Raw genomic sequence first — 21,184 nt, 5'->3', positions numbered from 1 at the left:
TCTACAGCTGGAGAAGCCTAATGGTGAAGCCTACTGAGAGGATCACCAGGACGCCACTGCCCTCTGTGCACCATTTCCCTTCATGTACTCTTATGTATTACCCATCATACACTGCTGGCATTCTGTGCGGACAGCAGAGACAGAATTTTATTGTACAGGGGAAACATGTTTTTCTGATGTGTACATGATAATAAACTTTGAATGGATTGAGTTGGGTCAAATGCCCTCTTTGCAAGAAACATGTATAGAAGATGAATGAAGTTTACGCCTGCAAAGAGTGTGAGTTTTAAATCTGAAGAAAATAGCAGTGACTTTCCCCAGTTGCTGTGTAGCATACATATACGGTATGTTCAGTACACTTGAAGACGAAGCCCCAGATAATAACAAAAGTAGGAATCGATACTTATAGTGAAGCTGAGGAATTTAAAGTTGGAGGTCTGACTGTTTGAATGTTGTGCGGAGGTCATCGTGTTTCCATGGGAACAAGGAACGACTTCTCCCATACGTTTACTTGTAAAGCCGGAGGTGTGTGTTTGATTCAGCGGTGCGTTGCATGAGCCCACAGGAGAGGCTGACGGTTCATCCTCCAGGATGGAAGATCCTCCATATATGAAAGTGTCTGTGATTTGAGATGTGTATCACACGTTCCACTCAAAGATGTGATTTGTCCTGAAAGCAAAGAGGATTATTTGGAACTCTAGATGTCTTGCTGGAGTGTGTAGCATCATGTTTCCTTCAACATCAGGATCCTCAACATAGTGCAAAGCAAACTGATCAACAGACACGTGGATCGTCAACCTTCTGTAGATTTGATTTGCATCATAAAGGGACTGCAGCCAACCGGCTACACTGATGATATTTCCTTTGATGGACAACTCGTCACTTTGCTGGTCACTTCATAGTTGTAGTATGAAAAATCAGCTATAGTAAATAAATATCACAGTATTTGTTTATGCATACATGCTGTTTTGTAAAAGTTTTTTTTATTTTTATTTTTTTACTTGAAAGACTGCATTCTCCCCATCTGGATGAGACAATTCTGTTTATGCTGAGAACACCACCACTCGGCAGAACAAACACGCTCTCCCCATTCTGCCAACCACAGAACGGAGTCGGGACCAGTGAGATTCCACAAAAGACAACACAAAAGTGAAGTCTCATTCCTTTGACTGGGACCTATCCACAGCTGGACGGAGTCCAGATCCTGTTCTTATGATGTGCCAGAGCTGATCTGTATCATTGTTTGTTGTGGTTATCTATTTATCTTCTCTCTTTTCAGTTGCTGATGAGATTCATTTTGCAAATGTGTACACAATGACACACCTGTTGTCTGTGGGTGGGAACGGTTCCAGTCCAACAAGTGGAACGTCATGCGGCTCCTTTGAATCAGACATATTGTCTGTTTATCTGTGAGTCTCATAATTACTTTTCTTTCTGCTGTTGTAAATTTGCCCAGCAGGTGACTCCATGTTTAACAGCACCTGGAGACCCCATGACCTAAACTGAAGGTTTACAACCCAGCCCTGGAGCCACATGCAGCTTTTTAGCCACTCTGTTGAGGCTCCATGAAGCCTTCACATGATACAGTAGAAATATGAATCTCTGTATTAATGTTAATGCACAGCACACAATCTTTTGATAGGCTTCAGTTTGAGGTGCCAAATGGGAAACTGAGTTATAGTTCAGTAGATCTTTGACTAAAATAAGTCACATCCCACCATGTCACCTGATTGCCAGCTTATTGAACAGGTGAAAAATATTTAGTTACCAAAATTATTGTTTTTTAAGCTAAAGAAGAATAATTCACATTAGTTTAGGAGAAAAATCTAAAACGGCAATTAATTTCATCTACTACAGCTAAACACTGTGGATAAAATATCTAAACTGTAAAAAATTATATTTCAATCTTATGTATGCTGATATGATGAAACATACTAAAACAAGCAAAATGGCTAAAACTGATTTTAATTTAAAAACAAAAAAAACGACAAAAAAACTCTTAAATATGGTTCTTAAATGTGTGAACTGCAAAATAAGCCAGGTGGTCTGAACAATAAAACTTTTAAGACTTTGTAAGCTGTGTTTCCTTAATTTGTAAAGTTTAATATTGTTTGTGGTTGCAGACACATTTTGTTTGCAGAAGCGCTGGTAGGCATGGCTCTGTTGGATCTTTCGACGTTCCTCTGCTGGCATGAGGCCATCTGCTCTGTCTTCAATGAGCAACATTACCTGCAGCGTGTGTTTGCATGAGATCTGTGTGTGATAATTAACTCTGCCGCCATCCATGTAAATGAAGGATTATTTTTGGAGACGTTCACAGATCGGGCGCGGTTGGAAGATCGAGCGAGTGCGAGTGGAGAAACAAACACGCGCGCTGAAAGCGTATAATCACGGGGAGAACATGCAGACTCCACGCAGAAAGGCCCGGCATTATCCTGTGCTTCAGAGGCGGTTTCCTCTGGCCTTTTGACATAATCTAAAAGTGAATCACTCTTCATGGGGGAATCTGATCCTGATGATGTGACTCCAGCATTTCAACAGACAGATTTCTGGTCAGTCCATGTATTTCACGCATCAAATAAATAAATGTAACATCAAAGTGTCGTTTTGGATCAAAGTTAAGGATTTGCGCACCTTGCGCCCAGTAAGCGCGCGTTGTACATTCCCATCAGGAACAGCACCTGTTCCCGTGCTTACTTCAAGGCACCTCGTGATATTGTAAACGACAGAATGTAAATTAAAAAAAGACTATAGTTTTGCTTAATAAAATGTAATTCAATATAGATTTAAATAGTTTTATAGGAAAAATCATTGTCATGAGGAGTTTTAAAATGTGGTTTTATCACTTTACTTGTAACGAGGTAAACTTTTCCGATTGTACGTGAAGCCGCCACTAAGTGCGGATCCGGGTTCACAACAAAGACGCGGCTTGAGTTTCCTCTGGAGACAGTGACAGCGGCGCGCGTGGGACGCACGGACGGGATGAGGCGAACACGCGGCGGACAGACATGAGACGCGAGTGGGAGCTGCGATATAATAAGACGATTTCTTTGTTTGCATGATATGGAAAACATGGCGAACAGAAGTTCCACACATGCGGCTCCTCCGGTGACCTCGGCTCAGGCTCAGGCGTACCGCGCAGAGATCCTGGAGAACCCGCTGCAGGTACGTCCGGTTCTCCGGTTCTCCTCCACAGACAGGGGTCCAGTGATGGGGAAGTATTTATTAAAGCATGGCAGAATAAAACAAACCAGTTTAAACAGTTTTATCACTAGTTTCCACTTGTTTTGTACGTTTTTGCATTCTTCCCCAAAGTTTATTTTTCTTATTTATTTACCACATGTCTGTTGGTTGTTCTTCCTGCTCGAGTTTCTCGACATGCCGAAGCTGTTGTAGCCGTTTGCTGTAGATATAATAGAAAAGCTCGATTCTCTATTAAATTTCACTTTTAGTAACTTTAACTCTTCCTCTAACTGAAATTAGCATTTTTTATTATTATTTATTTATTCCAGACGTAAGCTTATACAGAAATCTATCTATCTATCCATCTATCTATCTATCCATCTATCTATCTATCTATCTATCTATCTATCTATCTATCTATCTATCTATCTATCTATCTATCTATCTATCTATCTATCTATCTTACACACGTGCACACATATATGCATACACACATACATGTATAAACACCCTGTAAATAATGTAAATAAATAAATACTTACATATTTATGAAAATACATTTACACAAAATAAATAACCTGTATCCAAGTATACGCACACCTATCTAAAAATACATACTGATATACATGCATGCATATACACATTTTATAATTACCTTGCTTCCTGAATTCTATGTATGTAGTTTTATTTCTATCTGTCTGTCTGTCTGTCTGTCTAGACTTTAGAGTTTGCTTTATTTATGCCTTGGGATCACTCCGTCAGGGAAATTTGAGTTCCAGCAGCTTAATAGAAGTCTGTCTGTCTGTCTGTCTGTCTGTCTGTCTGTCTGTCTGTCTGTCTGTCTGTCTGTCTGTCTGTCTGTCTGTCTGTCTATCCATCCATCCATCCATCCATCCATCCATCCATCCATCCATCTGTCTATTTATCTATGCATTGAATTGCTTTACATTCATACCCATATACACATTCATTCAGATAGTCCCCCCCCCCCCCCCCCCCACACACACACACACACACACACAAATTCAAGGAGGAGATGAAGTTGGATTTCCGCCCCGATATAAAAACATGACAGCTTTTATGGTACGGAGCCGTCAGTGTGGATGGTGATGGAGCTGAGATCTACTGATGCTGGCACCGGTCACAACTATGTTCTCGTGTGATCATGATCAAGTCATTTCCCCCAGAAGCTTTTCTTTCCTTAGAAATTTAAACTTTGTCAAGAAGGCTGCAATAATCTGTCCATTGGTTGAGTATTTAGAGTGTGCACACTTTTCCTTCATAGTAAAGTGAAGCTCTCACTGTGTGTGCACTGTGTATTCTGTGTGTCGGTCCTCTGCCTTCCCACTCTTCTACACACACACACACACACACACACACACACACACACACACACACACACACACACACACACACACACACACACACACACACACACACACACACACACACACACGCACATTCTCCTCGTGCTCATTTTCCCCCGTCACTGTGTTCCGCTCTGTCTTTTCCCCCGTGTCTCCGCTGTGTGACATTACCAACAGGGACCACAGAGAGAGAGGCAGAGGAGGATTGAGAGGCGTGAGTAATGAGTAATGGCCCATCGGTGGGCTGCGAGAGAATAGATCTACTGTGAGAGTCCTGAGCAGCTGGCTAATGCTCCCGGCTCCCTCTTCGTCCAAAGCTACCCACCATCCTGAGAACATCCCCACATCCAGGGGACAATATCAGTCTGTCTCGCACTTCAACCGCAATCCCAGGCTGAAAATATGCCACTGGGGAAAGTTGTTGCAACAGAAGTGAGTCAAAGTTTGGAGAGTGTTAGTTGGCTGGTGCAAATGCAAGATGAGAACTCTAAAGTAGCAGTCCTTGTGTCGCAGGAGACAACTGGCTGTGGGACTGCGTGCAAACAGTTGACTTAGCTGTACGTAGAGGTACTTCTATTTGAAAGCGGGGGTGGGCTGACAGACAAAGTGGGAGCTTGAGCAGCTGAAGCTAAATGGTACAGGTTTTCATTGTAGTGTGTAATTAAGTCTTTTTCTATAGAACACAGGTTAAATTTGTTAGCATTGGATTAAAGTAAAAGTGCACCACTAAACACTACAGTTTATAATGGAAGGCAGTTAAAAAGGGGACTGATACACAGAAAAACATCTGATATCTACTTGAATTCGGGTACGATTTTGTTCTTCCTGTAGGTGTGTTGCATGCAAATGTCCCAATGGTATCTGAACTGTTTCATGAGCAGCACTGAAACCCTGAGTGGAGGATTTATCATGTCACATAGCAACCAAACAAGGGTTAAAACAAAGGCATCAAACATATAGCCTGTGGGCCACATTCAGCTCGACAAACCACCCAGCAAATTGTTTTGAACAGGTTTTTGAAGAGTAGCAGTGACAACAAAGAAAACTTGATATTTTAATTGCAAATTTTATTATGACACTGTCTTACCTGTTAATCACTCCAACCTCTTCAGTTCGTCACATTTGTCCCTCCATGATGTTGTTTCTGTGTATCGGCCAGCGTTTCGACCTTGATGAAGGACGGGCTTAGTACAATTCTATTATTCTGTTTTGTCACTGTTGATTTACAGGCTTCTATTTTCCACTGACATTAGGTAACCAACATCCCTGAAGAGTAATATTATCCTACATGGGCTTTATTCAATCCTTCCAATTTGATATGACTGTGTCAGTCATTTTATTGCCATGTTATGTTTTCTGTTTCTGATGTAATTAGTGCTGTTTGAAAACACAAATACATTGGTATCGCTGGGATTCCCAGGGTTGCATGGTGGTGTCGCGGTTAGTACTCTCGCCTGAACTGTATATAAGCGGTATAGAAGATGGGTGGATGGACGGGCTTCCCTGTCAAAATCATTCATTTTCACACAGTTCTATTAGACTGAACTGATTTCTAAGACAATAATGTATTTAGAAACTTCAGATCTCCTGCTTTACTTTGCTCCTTATAAGGTAAAATGAAGTTTAAAACAACGATATGGTTTGGAGTCACGTGCATTGGCAAGAGGGAAAGTGGTGCAGATGCCGTCCTGACGATGGTGACGAGACATTACACACCACTGCAGTTCAACCACACTGATGTTGATAATTGGGACCATCCAGCTAAAAATCCTTACAGATTGAAGTTTTCAAGTCCGCCCGAGGCAGCTGGGATAAACTGTCTTCATGCTGCACATGAGAGCTGATGTAGTCCCAGTCCAAACAGCGATGGTCATCACGGGAGTGAGAAAAGACTTCCCGTGCTGCTCTGGGTGTACAACACCTGTTTGGAAAATCTACTGGGAAAAGGCGATTCCCTTGCTTTAGACGTACAGACACATGGCGGTATGCACTGAGCACAGAACTTGCATTTCAATTACAGTTTTTAAAAATTCATGGTTCACAGAGACTATGGTCTTTTCTACTTTCATATTGAAGGACAAAATAAAACTGTTGGTGTAGTAATGACCGTGGATTTTGAGGTATTTTCCAGTCGGACCTGCAATTTGGTGGTTTTTTTCCAGGGTAGTACTTAGTCCTCATGTTCCATGTATCAAGTCTACTGGTGCTCCTGGGCTTAAGCGGAGGTATAGACGTAGCAGCTGTGCAGGTTTGGCCACTCCGTGTCTTGCTACTTCTGGTTTGGACTTCTCCTGCTTCTCCCAGGAGTAATTTTGTTGCATTCTCTGTGGAGGTTTTATGAAGGCCAACCCCCGACCTGGAGGACCAGGGGATCACTCTTTATCTGGTCTCTATCCCTCGACCCGTTTGGCATGGGGGACCGTGTCAGGAGTACTAGACTCTTTGTGTCAAGCTGGGTCAGACTGGCAAGAGATCGCCAGATTAGCTCAAAATCATTTGGAGTGGCGTATTTTTGTGGATGCCCTATCCCCCACTTAGGAGTGATGGGGTTCAGTAAGTACACTCGGGCCTAAATGGCACGTAAATATATAATATATATTATTTAATTGTAATTTCTGACTTTTCTTTTCCAGACAATCTGGCCATTTCAGTTATATGGTTGACCAGTAGTTTATCACTGGGGTTCTGTATGTCACATATGTTGAAGGGTTGCGGGTTCATTTGGTAAAGCCTGTGTGTCAAAAGTAAGTAACCACATAACTCCATCCATCTTTCTGTGTATTTCTCACCAAACTTTGTCTCTAATCTGACTCTCCTCTCAAACCGTCACCTCGAAGGGCTTCACCCAGAGATCAGCCCATTCTGGGGAGGGACAGTCGAGCATTGTCAGCTGGTACAAAGGGTCACACTGTCTTTACATATGTCTGATTGTTGGTCAGCGTGAGGAGGGGGAGGAGGAGGAGGAGGAGCAGCAGCAGCAGGAGGAGCAGCAGGAGGAGGAGGAGGAGCAGCAGGAGGTGTAGCAGAAGGAGGAGGAGGACTGTCAGTCTCTTCATCAGCCCTCACAATCATTCATCCTGAGGTTCAGACTTGCACTTGCAGGCAGCTCAATGTGGTTTTTAAATGGGGACGTAGTTCTGCTGCTCCGCTCTGACCCAGCGATTCTATTTTCCCTTCGTCCAACTGCGAGCACCGGGAAAATTACTTGTTGCAAGAACAATGAAACTCCTCACATCGTCAGATCTTGGCCGCAGGATTAAGGTTGTAATCAGAATTTAAATTAGGTTTCAGGTAAAAGGTACAAAAACAAAATGCTTATTTGTGTGTTGATGTTTGTTTGCATTCAGGATCTCTTGTACAGTTTTGTTCAGCACATTTTATTTCAGCGAACTTTCATCTTGACCGATGAAATAGTGCCATAATAACCTTTACATTTAAACTTTCAATTTTGTCATTGTTCTGGCGCAGAGTCTATGTGATGAAGATGTCTATATTTTCACTAAACCAATCAGTTACTCCAGAAAATGACTTCAATCTCAACATAAAGCCAATTTCAATGAAACCCTCTGGTGCAAAATACAATGAAATGTCCCCAAACACTTACAGCTGTTTTATTATGCATGTTTTTATAAACTCACCCTGACAGCGCGGCTCTGAGGCTCTTTGATAGCAACCGGGTGGCTCACTTTCATGGCAGCATCACTCATATCGCAGCTTGGGTCTTAGTGTTGGGTTGTGTCCACTACTCCTAAAGCTTGTAAAAAAAGTCAATGTTTTCTTTGAAAATGTTGCTTGGTGGTTTGACCAGATTGGAGCCTCTTGTTTGTTGGTTTTGGCCCACAGGCCTTATGTTTGACACCCCTGGTCTCGTCTTATTATTACCTCTGCCAAGGAGGTTTTAAAATCATCCGTGTTTATTTGTCTGTTTCTGTCTGTCTGTTAACAAGGAAGAACCCATTTAATTTTGGTCTGGATCATAATTGTTACAATAGAACATCTTCTTTTTGCAATAGATCACCAAGCTAAATAAATGAATAAAGGCAGCTGAATGTGCATCATTTCCTGTGTCCATGTCAGAAATCTCTGATTGCTCTTGTTTGTTATATACCACAAGCTGAAATTGACTTTGTCTTTGACATTTAGAAAACAAAATGAATCCAATCTAACGGATAAAATTGGATTTCAAAGATACAGATCTGCGGTTAGTTCTGCACAGGACTGAGAGTCACAAACGTCTGTAGGGTACAAAAACTATACGTGTCTAACCGCCTGATAACAGATCAAGTTGTGTTCTTGTTAAAACAGATTTTTGAAATTGCTTCATTGCTAATGATTGTCATTAGTATATTAATTGTTAAGAAAGTTGAGGAGCTTCCTTTAAAAATGACAAAAAAGGTAATTTGCATTGAGCACGCCTGTCGAGGACCATCTCAGATTTTGGGTTAGAAAATAAGCTTCTGAGATTTTCTGTTTTTATTCTCATCCAACAGAATGTCCCAACCTTTTTGGAATTTGTTTTGCAAGAGGCATCACAGTTTCCAGAATGAGTTTGGTGAAATAGGCTCGTGTGAAATAGTAGCTTTTTGATCAAGTTTATCTCCCAAACTCTTTTCTTGAATTCACTTAAAGACGACGTGTTAATTTGAGGTGAGTTGAAAGGCCGGCCCGTGTTTATTCACAGTGTGCGTCATTGTGTCGTGAGCTTGTTAATCTGTCAGTTCTTCAGTGTCGTTTGTCCTCCGGTGACATTTTGTGCAGCTAAATCCCTCCTCTGTAACAAACTAATTACACTTTGACGGAGCTAAAGCAAAGCTGGAGCATTAGCAGCTTCCTCCTGAGGCCGGCCTGAACAAACGCTGTAAAAGCCGAAGCCGCGAATGAACATTCGGCCATGAAACAGCTGGATTTGTCCAACCCTGGATGAAGTGATTGGAGAACTAGATGTTTTCCCGAAAGCTTCCTCATAATTACATTTTTGAGTATTCTACTTTCTGCTCCTGTGTTTTTAAAAATAAGTATTGTTTTGGGGTTTTAAGTCACAAAAAACATCCATCCATCCATCTTCTACACCACCTTCTCCCGTCCAGGGTCGCGGGGTGCGTGCATGGGTTCCTGGGTGCTCCGGTGTCCTTTCAGTCTAAAAAACATGGATTAGTGGATGACTGACCCTAAACCTCGTGGATATGAGTGTGTGTGACTCTGTGTGTCGGTGTGTACTCAGCTCCAGCTGTTAACCATGAACAGGATAAAATGATACAGAAGACTGATGGAAGAAGAACTATTAGTATCAATCCAATCAATATCAATCCCAGTGAGTCCGAGCTGGCCTTGAAAGCCTGTTTGGTATGTCAGTTGTGAAAATGTAATCCTGTGGGATAATGGAGAAGCAGTATTGCTCCGTAGCTCAGTCTTGGATAATAAAAAAACGGTTTCAGATGAAGCAGTTTGTGTGGTTTTCTTTCTCCCATTTAAGATAAGTACAGCTATTTATTATTTATCACAATGATATTTACTGCTTTAGTGTCTTTGTAGGTGCATAAAGAACGAAACACATTTATAGAGAAAATATTGAATCCTACAGACATATGGTGTCATTTCCTCCTATACTTACCTAAGGATATAGTTTATACAATATACTCAGATAATAAGCGATGTAGTTGAATAAAAGTGACATGAACAGCATTGATTAGAAAACCTCCAGTAGACACACACAATGTGGACTCATCGATTCATCCAGATGCTGTGATGTTTAACCTATTAAACGACGGAAAGATCTACCACCAAAAAGTCAAAAATAATACCTCAATTATGTAAAAATAGTCAAGTTAAACATCGAATGTAACAGGAAAACCATAGTTACAACAATTTATAAACTATTTCTACATGCAGAAAGATAATAAATGATCAAACACCAGAGTCAGTAGCTTAAGTTTGTTACTTTCCATATTTCAGATAATAAAACTTTGTGATGCACACACACACACACACACACACACACACACACACACACACACACACACACACGCACGCACGCACGCACGCACGCACGCACGCACGCACGCACGCACGCACGCACGCACGCACGCACGCACGCACACACACACACACACACACACACACAGATTATGAGAATTTAGGAGAATATTATTTTGAAGGAGAAGCTTAATATCTTTTCCTCAAAGGGGGAATGAGATAAAGCTTGTACAGTGGACCAGCCTGGTTGTTATGAAGTCTCCCGTCAATTTTCTCTAAAGGACGTAATGTTTGCTAAGTCAGCCGACAAGCCAGCGGCACTCCCAGTGTTACCGGCGTGGCTTTGTTTGCTCTTCCTGTGAAAAGGAAAACTCTTTATCACTCTCTCCACTGCTTCCACTCTCTCTCTCTCTCTCTCTCTCTCTCTCTCTCTCTCTCTCTCTCTCTCTTCATGTTCTCCTTGGTGAGTGGACCGTCCGGCTCCAGGTGTCTGAGCTCGATTCCTGCCACCAGACTTCAAATCCAGAGAATTGTTAAGTGCATTTGTGCTGCCATGTTCTCTCTGGCATGCTATTGCTGCGCATGCTCGGTGAAATCTGTCATGGGGATGTGCATATCAGCCACCTGGTTCTCTCTCCGTGGCCTTTGGCCTCCTCGCAGTATAAACCGACGGCGTCCTCATTGGCTCAGTAACAGGAGAGCAGTGGGCCACTTACACTCTGCCCCCATGAAGCTCGACAAGGGTATCGATCGTGGTTTAGTGAACAGAGCACAGCTGGCCTGATGGATGACGCTGCCGTCGTCTCTGTGCGGCATAGGATGCTTCTAGTCGCTGCGCACTCACACACACACACACACACACACAGAGTTCTTACCTTGATTTGATATTGGTCCTCTCCTGGGAATTATATCGGCGAGCCAGCACCTCCCAGAATCCTGTCTTATCTCTCACAGGAATATCAAAATAAACTCCCGCACGCTGAATCCTGTGGCTGCGCTGTGGTGTGGGTTCATGCTTGCTGAAGGTGCGTTTCAGGTCACTGCACTCATCAAACTGAGTGTCGGAGTGAGAGTGTGAAGGAGGGTGAGCGAGAGATAAAGGCTTGGAGAGGAAGACCAGCCTGCCTGTGGTGGCTCGGAATTTAAATCCACCCAAATCTGCAGGGGCTAAAACCTGTAATCGTACATTTGTGGCAATGAGAAACTGTGTCAGGCTGAGAAGAGCAGTGAGTTTCCTTTGAGGTGGACTGTTGGATTGGATTATGTTGTTTGATGAGCAGATAAATCTTTAGGATGCAGGTTTTTGGTGAAAGCAGCAGCTCAGGCCTCATTTACACGACAACGTTTCAAGTGAAAACGTGTAATTTTTGCGTTTTCTCTTCCGAAAAATTTCACATTTACTCTGCAACATTTTGAAAGCAATGTGAAATGCTAAAAACAAAGTAGTTTTCATGTTGGGCCACTAGTGAGTGCTGTTGTTTGTTTTTGTAATGAAACCATACACCCATGCACAGAGAACAATTTGCTATCAACATTAACAATGGTGAGTACAGGGACATTCGTATGAACAGACGACCGAGTTAGATTGTTATTACAGTGACGGTCAACTCTAAAACTACCATGTTTCAGGAGAAAATGGACTAAGAGTCATGATCTATTGTTCTTATTGTCCATCTGCTCGCGCACGTACAGAAGAATTATTTACTAAGGCCGTGGTGTGCATGTGCAGGAGCAGCGTTTTCAAAAAATTGCCTTTTTCTCTGTGCCCACGTAGACGGGATCATTTTCAAAAGCTTCCATTGAGAGCAGTTTTCAAAAAGTTGCGTTTCCGAGCATTTAAACAGACAACCAAAACACAACAGATGTTTTCTGTTTTCACTTGAAATCGTCGTCGTGGTAACGGGGCCTCAGTCTTTCCTGACTTACTGTGGGCCGAGAGAGGAACCTTTAACTGGCTCTCTTAGTGAAGAGTTTTAATCTTACACCTTCAGTCTGTTCTCTTTATTTCAGAAGCCTCTTGTGTGTGAAATTGTCCAGTGCCATTCTATGACACTTTAACATATAAACTCATCTTCGTTATGTTGTGATATTCTGGAGATGCAATTGATGTGTTGCAATTTTTTGGGATCAGTGCTGAATTACCACCCTTTATAAAATAATGAAAAAGTGAGATTCAGCCATTGTCGGCATAATAGTAGAAAACTAAGAATCAAATAACAGGATCCATTTAATGATTATGTTTATTTAGACTTTTGATGGTATTGCACTGTAGACTGATGACCTGTCCAGGGTGTATCCTGCCCTCAGCTGGGATATGGATAAGCTGGATGGATGGATGGAAGGATGGATGGATGGATGGATGGCATTGCACTGTGATTTCTCATTGCATGCTATACAACTCCTGTGCTGTTGTTATGTTATAATAATATATTACAACTACATATTGCATATTGTATGACGTTTCTATGTTTATAGAACTATTTATAACAGGGTCAATACATTCTATCAAGCTATCTGTTTATATTAATATCTGTAGCTATGTATCTCTCTCTCTCTCTCTCTCTCTCTCTCTCTCTCTCTCTCTCTCTCTCTCTCTCGCTCTCTCGCTCTCTCTTCCTCTCTGTCTTTCTAAAGTCTTTTTCTCTGGTGACATGATTCAAGCAAACGTTCTGTAGCATGTAGAATTTATTTAAATACAAATTTCTGCATTTGCTTCACACACACTTTGTAATTATTTCCTAAGGGAGCCCTTTACCACTTCCTCTCAGCTCAGTCCTTAAAATATTCTTTTCCCGCCTCACTGGACAGAGCTACATTAGTCTGAAATAGTGAGAGCGGAGGATAAAAGAGGCCTCCAAAAGATGACTTGATTGGTGTATGAATGAGCCAACACTGCCAGATTCAGGTCTAAATTCTGTGTGTTTTATTAATTCTCAGAGCTGTAGAAACATTTACAAATTAATTGTTTCAATAGTGCTGTAGGTGAGGCTCAAAATTATGACTTGTGTCATTCAACATGAACGTCAAATTTAATGGAGCCAAAGTTCAGACGATTACAGCATAAATAGGAGTGTGAAGGTCGACCTGCTCCTTTTCCATATGTCCTGTTGGACCCAAACTATTCCACAATAAATGAGTTGTATCGAAAAAACACGTGGAAAGACTGTTGAGCTGTTGTTAAAATGTTCTCTCTGAAATCCACAACCACGGTGGGTTAATTGAAGGTACTTCACCAGCACTCCATCACACCGGACAACACAAACAACAAATGTTTTCTGAAATCTACAGTAAAGTCGAGCTGCAATGAAGTCACCAGATTAAAGCCCTGTGTGTACATGATGTTTTCAAGTAAAAACGCAAACATTGTTTGTTGCGTTTTGGGGGTTCGTTTGCACGACAACGGCGCTCCAAGCCACTAATAATGCAGCATTTTGAAAACGGCACCCAAGGTGGAGCTTTTCTAGAAATGATAGGACTCTGTCTCAGTGTCGACGACAGAAATGATTCTGCAATGCGCACCACAGCCGTAGTAAATAGTTCTTCTGCACATGTGCGAGTCGATGGACAATAACAACAATGTTTGTCTCCAGAGTGTCATGACTCCCAGTCCAGCTCCTCCTGGGACTTTGTAGTTTTATAGTTGAGAATCAACCAGAAAAACTATCCGACTTGGTCGTCTGCCCATTTGAATGTCTGTGTTCTCACCATTGGTAATGTTCATAGCATATTGTTCACTGCATGCATGTGTGTGGTTTCTTTCCAAAAACAAACAACAGCTCCCACTAGTGGCTCAACATGCCAATTACGTGGTTTTCAGCATTTCTGCCATTTCTGTGTATTTTCAAAACTATGCCATGCAAACGCGAAACTTACTTGAAGCAGTGTAAACGGGGTCCAAGATGTTCTTCTCGGAATTCATAACCAGGGTGTGATTTGATGGTGGGATGAGAGGGATATAAACTAGTGATCTTAATTTTGATCACAGAGAGGAACAGAATGTGACTCTGTAACCGATGTGGATGAAACATTTATTGAATGGTGATTACAGCAAATAAGCAAAGCAGCAATAGAACTGTTTTATTTCACCTCCCTGTAACAGGTGTAAAAGATAAATGTCAAAAAAGAGAAAAGAAGTAAACCCTCCAAAATGGGTTACAAAAATTAGATATTTATCATCATTGTTAGGCTTACAATGAAATTTAAAGTGCCATCCAGTCGGTGAAAAAGGCAGATTAAAGGCATACAGTAAAATATAGCTGAAGTGCTAGAATAAGTAAAAACTTAATTAATTAATAGTTCAAAACAAACACATGCACACAGCATCCTCTGGTCATTTTTGCTTTTATCTATTGCAGTTTTTCCCGTTGCATAAAAACAGTTTTTAATTCCTTAAAGTACAGATGTAGTATTGTAAACAGGTTTAATTATTAAACAGTATTGCTGTCAGTGTTGGGATGGTCTTGGATTTGGCTTTACACAAAAACCTTCACCACTCCTCCTGCCGTCCATCCTCTGATTTCCTTCAGAAATGTCACCAGAAAATACTGAATAATAGTCATTTGTAGAGTTTCATAGCAGAGCGACATGTTGAGATGGTCCAATGTTGAGCTGAAATGTGGCTGGACTGCATGTATGACCTGCTGTTCAGTGCATGTAGATCTTCATCTCGCCGTCACGCAGGGCACAGCGAGCGGGTTTGTCAGGATGCACTGGATCAGAGGTATTATCTCTGTGATCATGATGGTATCTGTGCTGCTGTGATCATCACGGGGACGTTGTGCTCTGCAGCCGCCCTGTGTTGTTCACATTTCCACACCATTTTACAATTAGTCTGGATGAATGATTACACCACAGGTTACTCGGGAGCTGTAACGGAGTGTATGTTGGAAATCTCTACTCAACACATTTTTTTCCAAAAATATGACACTACACACACACACACACACACACACACACACACACACACACACACACACACACACACACACACACACACACACACACACACACACACACACACACACGACTATCATGACTGTCACATGGACTCTGACTTTGCACATCATCCCCGCGAATGTACATCACATAACATGCATGTTTGCATTCTTAGTCTGCCTCGTGTGCTGTGTGAATACACACTGAACCAAATTCTCCACATATCCTCCAGACGGCTTCTGCAGACGAGGCAGCTCATTAATTAACAAGCACTTGTTAAGTGTGTCTGATTTCTGGAATTAAAATGCACCGAGGAAAGACTCTGATGTGTATTGTTCTACTAAGTCTTTTAAACTTTGTGAGATAATTAATTGTTCTGAGCTGTTTGAGTTGAACTTCATGAACTCAGATCTGCTGCAGGCAGAAATTAACGCGCAAAAGCAGTGGAAGCAGTTGGATTTGTGCAGCAGACTGAACCACCAGATGCATCTGAAATCATAGACAGGGATCACATAGAAGCAAAACCCCTCCTACATAAATGTAAATAAACATTAGCAGCATAGATCGGAGGTGTCAAACACATTTTAGTTCAGCGGCTAATCTCATCATGAGTGAGGCGGACCGGTAGTATAGAGCCATAATAACCTTATACTTTTAACTTTTAAGTGTTTCTTGGTTGTGGCGCAGAGGATACGTGATGAGAATGTCCAAAACAATCACTACTGAAAATTACTGCAATCGCAACAGAAAACTAATTTCAATAAAAGCCTTCTGGTACAATGTACAGTGAAATGTTCTAAAAACTTCTCCTATAACTGTTACATTATGGGTGTTTTCACAAACTCTGACAGCATGGCTTTGAGGCGAGTTCACAATCTTTCACGGCAGCATCACTGATATCTCAGCTTGGTCTCAGTATTGTGTTGCGTCTGCTACTTTTAAGACATTTGTTTTAAATAAAAAATCACTGTTTTATAAAAATGTAGATTAAAGTTTCTTGGTGGAGCACCAGTGGATAATATTATTTTGTAAATAATAATCTCTATATTAAGATGACAACAACAAAAGAACTTGATTGGCTCAGAAATGATCACGTGTGTGTAAGCTTGCCACGAGTTGCAATTCAATAACATAACTAAAGAAGTAACTAATAATACTTTATTAATCTCCTTGTGGAAATTCCTTTTTGCCCAACCATTCTCTGGGATGTGGTGGGCAGCCACATTATGTCGCTGCGGGGGGCTGATGGGGGTCAAAGGTCATGCTCAGGGAGCCACAGTGGTGACCTGCCAGGAGTGGGAATCAAACCTGGGAACTCTGGATCCCAAGTGGCTTCTCTATAGGCCACCACTGCCCCAAAGACTGGTTTATTATTGGATTCAGCCTTCACACTGTCACCACTGACTGATCCGTTGAATAACACTGACCATCTCTTTGTTGTGGTACCTTTTATGGCTGGACGCATCAAACCATCTCCAACCTGCTACGCTGGTCAGTATCTAACAAAAGTGGTCTCAGAAAGGAAAAGTGGTCTCATTGCTCGGACCAGGATCCACTGTGCGTATATTTTACAGTAGAAAATTATCTCTGGTATTTGATGGTCTTACTCTTCACTGGACATCAAATCTAATGATGGTTTGACATGTTTCAGGACATTAGAGCAGGAGTGTGAAACACGTGGCCTGTGGGCCAGAACTCGTCCGCCAGCGAGTCCGATCGGGCCCACAAGATGTGGCCAAAAGTTTTAGACCATCGAAGATCTAAATAGTGTAATAAAAACCCACTGTGATCTGTGAGTTGTAAAGCACATAGTGAACCGAGGCTGAATATTGTGGAATTTGCTGTTCTTTTACTCAAATATTTAGTTTGTCATGTGTTGTAAAAGGATCGCTCCATCATTGTGAACCTTTTATATTGCATTGGAAAGAAAAACCCCACAGAGATTTAGAGTTACAGTCATTAGATTATAATGTAATTATTTACTGGTCCGGCCCACATGAGATCTAATTGTTTCTATGTTTGGCCCCTGAAGTAAAATGAGTTTGACACTCTTGTGCTAAAGGATGTTAAGTCTCGTTTGAAAACAGGTCTGTCTGCTCATTCTGTGCACACCTTATGTATAAACTCTGAGTCACTGTATGCAGCTGAAAGTGCATTTCTTCGTGTATTAAAACGGTTTTCCATTTCAACAGGTGGTTATTTTTCAAAGAGAATTACATTTCTGAAGGATCAATTTTGCATACTTATAGAGAGAAATTAAATTGCAGAGAGTTTGTCTGGGTAAATTCGACAGTCCTTTACTCAACAAAGTGCAGCCAACCTTATAAATTATCCATCTGATGAAGTATGCCTGAACACGCAGACTTGTTTTATCACTGTTCTCATTAAAGTAATGATCGTTATGTGTGGTTTGGTAAAATGTAATTATCATCATCGATGCCCCTGTGAGCTTTTCAAAGTGTGTCAGGGAGAGCAGAGTGTTATTAGGGTGCGACTCGTCCCACGGGCTGGCATTTTTGTTTTTTCTCATTGTCTTCAAGAGTAAATAATCCAGACAGCTCATCCTCTCTGTGCTTCATATTTTCACTGAGGATTTCACATAATGTGACGTGACAGGGTGACAGACGACCTCCGGATTGCGTGATAGGGATCGTCTGCTCGGCTGGAGAGCAGAGGTATTGATTTACACTGTATTCATTCTGGGATGCTTTGGCCACATTACTGTTATCTCATTGTCAACAATATCAGATGGATATTATTGACAGTCACCAGCAGCCTGCATTATCTTGCAGAACGGAATCCTCCTGCCTCCTTCTCCTCCTCCCATCCCTTTGTTTTACCTCCCATCACTCCTCCACCCCCCCATCTCTTTCATAATGCTCTTTCAAGGGATAAATGCTCTGTATGTGCTTGGCCGCTGTTCCTTCTCTTTCCGGTGATTGAGTTTCTTTCTTTAGGTTTTCACAGTCCTCCTCCACTGCGTGTCTTTCTTCTCCTATAAACTCTGTCCACCTACAGCTACCAGTGAGTGTGCGATCTAGAGTTTGACCTTCTTTTGGCAGTAATATGGGGGAGAGGCAGCTCGGGGGATTCCCGAGATGCTCCATGTGAGTTGGTCCTGTTTCGTTTTTTTTCTCCTTCCATCACTCTTCCACCTGTCTGCGGTCTCCTGACTGACGCTTTGGATTCACTTCAACCTTTATATAAATAGTGTATACAGTGTATTATATAAATAATGCCTCATCACTAAAAGTGCAACATTTCAGGCTTGTGTAGTTGAGATTTGGAGGCTTCTAAAAAAGGAGAAAAACATGTTAATACTGTTTCAGATGCTGTCAAACTGTTCAGATGTTCCCTTTTACACAGCGAGTTACATTCAGACCGTTTTTTGAGTTGAAAACTTAGCTGACTTTTGACCAAATCCAAATAGAATCTAACATCCCAGGTCACTGTCACTACTGATATATACAGTTAAGAGATATCATCAAGAAAAATATAATTCATAAACATATCAGCATCCATATTTGCCTCCTCTATGCCAAAATACAGTCACTCAAAGCACAAAAAAACTACAGCACCATATCAGTAACCACAGACATATGGACTGAAGATATAAAGAACCTCCCATCAGACTTTAACTGGCACATTATTTTTAACACCTTCACCATGACCTGCAATGCCAAGACACAACTCATCCCGTATTAAATCCTGCACAGAACACACCTCACAACCCTCAAACTGCACCCAGAGCCGTATTTACTGCCCCACATCTGTTTGTAACTATTTTCACGCATTTTAGCTTCGCAAACACATCCAAACCTTCAGGTCAGAGGTCGTGAGCAGGCTCAGAGAAACTCGGCTTCAGCATCTCTGTCTGCCCAACTACTGCTCTACTAGGTAATACTTCAATACGTACAGCTACCTCATTATTTAAAGGTCCCATATTATGCAAAATTCACTTTCCAATGGTTTACTAACAGTAAAATGTGTCCCTGTAGCCTGTGTATGAGGCCCCAGAAGTGAAGGAGGTGTGTCATCTCCTTCACTTGCTTGTTCCACCTTTTAGCGAATGTGTGCTCATACAGGTCAATCAGAGATTTTCCCTTCATGACATCATGTGGGGAAATAACCACTCCCTCTGGTAGTGAATACTCATGTTGACCCTCCCACAGGTAGATTAGCTCTGCCCTCTGAAAATACGAGCCGGCGACATTTTTTTTCTCCTCGCAAACCCTACTGGAACACAGACGCAGCTCATTAGCATTTAAAGGGACAGACACAGAAGCAGCCTGTTCTCAGTATAGCTCACTGGAGGAACTTTTAGACTGGATGAAATTTGTGACCACGGCTTTATTTGGGGAAATAAACTTTGAATACAATATTTTTAGACCTGACTCCTGTGTGATATTGTTGAAAAACTATATAATACGGAACCTTTTAAACCTTTCGTATGAGCACTGACCATCATCAAAAAGACAATATTGCTAAATAAGAAAGATAAAGGCAAATTATCCTCACCAGTCAAATCTACTTATCATCATTTAAACCTGGGGAAAAAAAACAATCAGCAATCTCATATAACAACTCTGAATCTCGCGATAAAAACCTCATCATCATTTATACAACACCTGCAACGCTGAACCTTCTTGACATCCACAGAACTCTCACAAGTCAACAAAGCAGACTGTGTGCTTCAGACTATTGTGAATGCTATCATAAACCTTTGTCTGTATTATCATCATCAAAGACTCTCATGATGTTCACTGATTCCCTGAGATCTTGACGAGGTGGAAATATGAAACTGAGGTGTTTGATAGTAAAAAATATAAACTACCAGAGGGAAGTTTCGGTTACATTCAAACTATTTCTGGTAATAGATTAAGGGTCTCAGAGGTTGTTCTGCAGTATTACATCTTTTTGACTTTGTAATGCACTTAAATAAATTGCTTTTCATACTTAAGGTTTGATGCCAAACTGCATTTCATTATGTAAGTGTTTGCTTTTCCAATAAAGTTCAACCTCATCTTATCCAGTACAGATTATATATATATATATATATATATATATATATATATATATATATATATACAGATTTTTGAAACACCAGAAAACTAAACTTTCCTTTTTTAATTGTACATTCTCATGACAAAAAAAAATTGCATGATCCCACTGACTGTTTTAAAGAGCAGGTTTTTGCCTGTAAGTGAATAAAATATGCCAAATGTAGATTGTAGGTTGGTGTGAAAGACTTGAATCTTAAGTTTGATTATTTCAAAGAGAAATAATTATTTTGATCAATTTTAAGGCAAACCCTAGATAGCAAATCTGAAAAATATCCACAAATTGATGTCCATTACATCTTAAGATATAGTGAAAATAAGGTACTTGATAGCAAATTCAGATCAGTATTTGCTTCTACTGTGTGTTTGTTGTGAAAAAATGACTGAGGAAACAAAAGATTAGAAATGGTAGAATCAGGATTCCAGTTTGAATGAAGCAGTTACACCAGGGGTGTCAAAGGCATTTTAGTTCAGGAGCCACATAAAGTCCAATTTCATCCTGAGTGAGCCCGACTGGTAAAATAGAGCAATAATAATCTTTTAATTTAAACTTTTAAAGTTTTTCTTGGCGCAGAGGATACGTGATGAGAATGTTTATATTTTCACAAAAAACAAACAATTAAGATGAAAATGACTATAATCTCAATATAAAGCCAGTCTCAATGA

The 21,184-nt window shown here is 41.1% G+C and overlaps 1 protein-coding gene across 2 annotated transcripts in view; it reads left to right on the top strand.

Annotated features, from left to right (window-relative positions):
- The first annotated feature begins 2,920 nt into the window (after positions 1-2,920).
- Positions 2,921-21,184, top strand: part of nipal2 (NIPA like domain containing 2) — a 45,240-nt gene continuing 26,976 nt past the window's right edge. Inside the window, exon 1 of one of the 2 annotated variants that reach the window (XM_080472203.1) lies at positions 2,921-3,165. In XM_080472203.1, the coding sequence (XP_080328329.1) occupies positions 3,064-3,165 (102 nt within the window). In that variant the 5' untranslated portion in view covers positions 2,921-3,063. The remainder of the gene's footprint in view (positions 3,166-21,184) is intronic. The other variant, XM_080472202.1, reaches the window with a different exon arrangement.

The sequence above is a fragment of the Lipophrys pholis genome, assembly GCF_963383615.2.
Source record: "Lipophrys pholis genome assembly, chromosome: 9".
Taxonomy (NCBI): domain Eukaryota; kingdom Metazoa; phylum Chordata; class Actinopteri; order Blenniiformes; family Blenniidae; genus Lipophrys; species Lipophrys pholis.
Note: the sequence above shows the minus strand (reverse complement) of the source record. Positions and strands in the feature narration are given on the sequence as shown.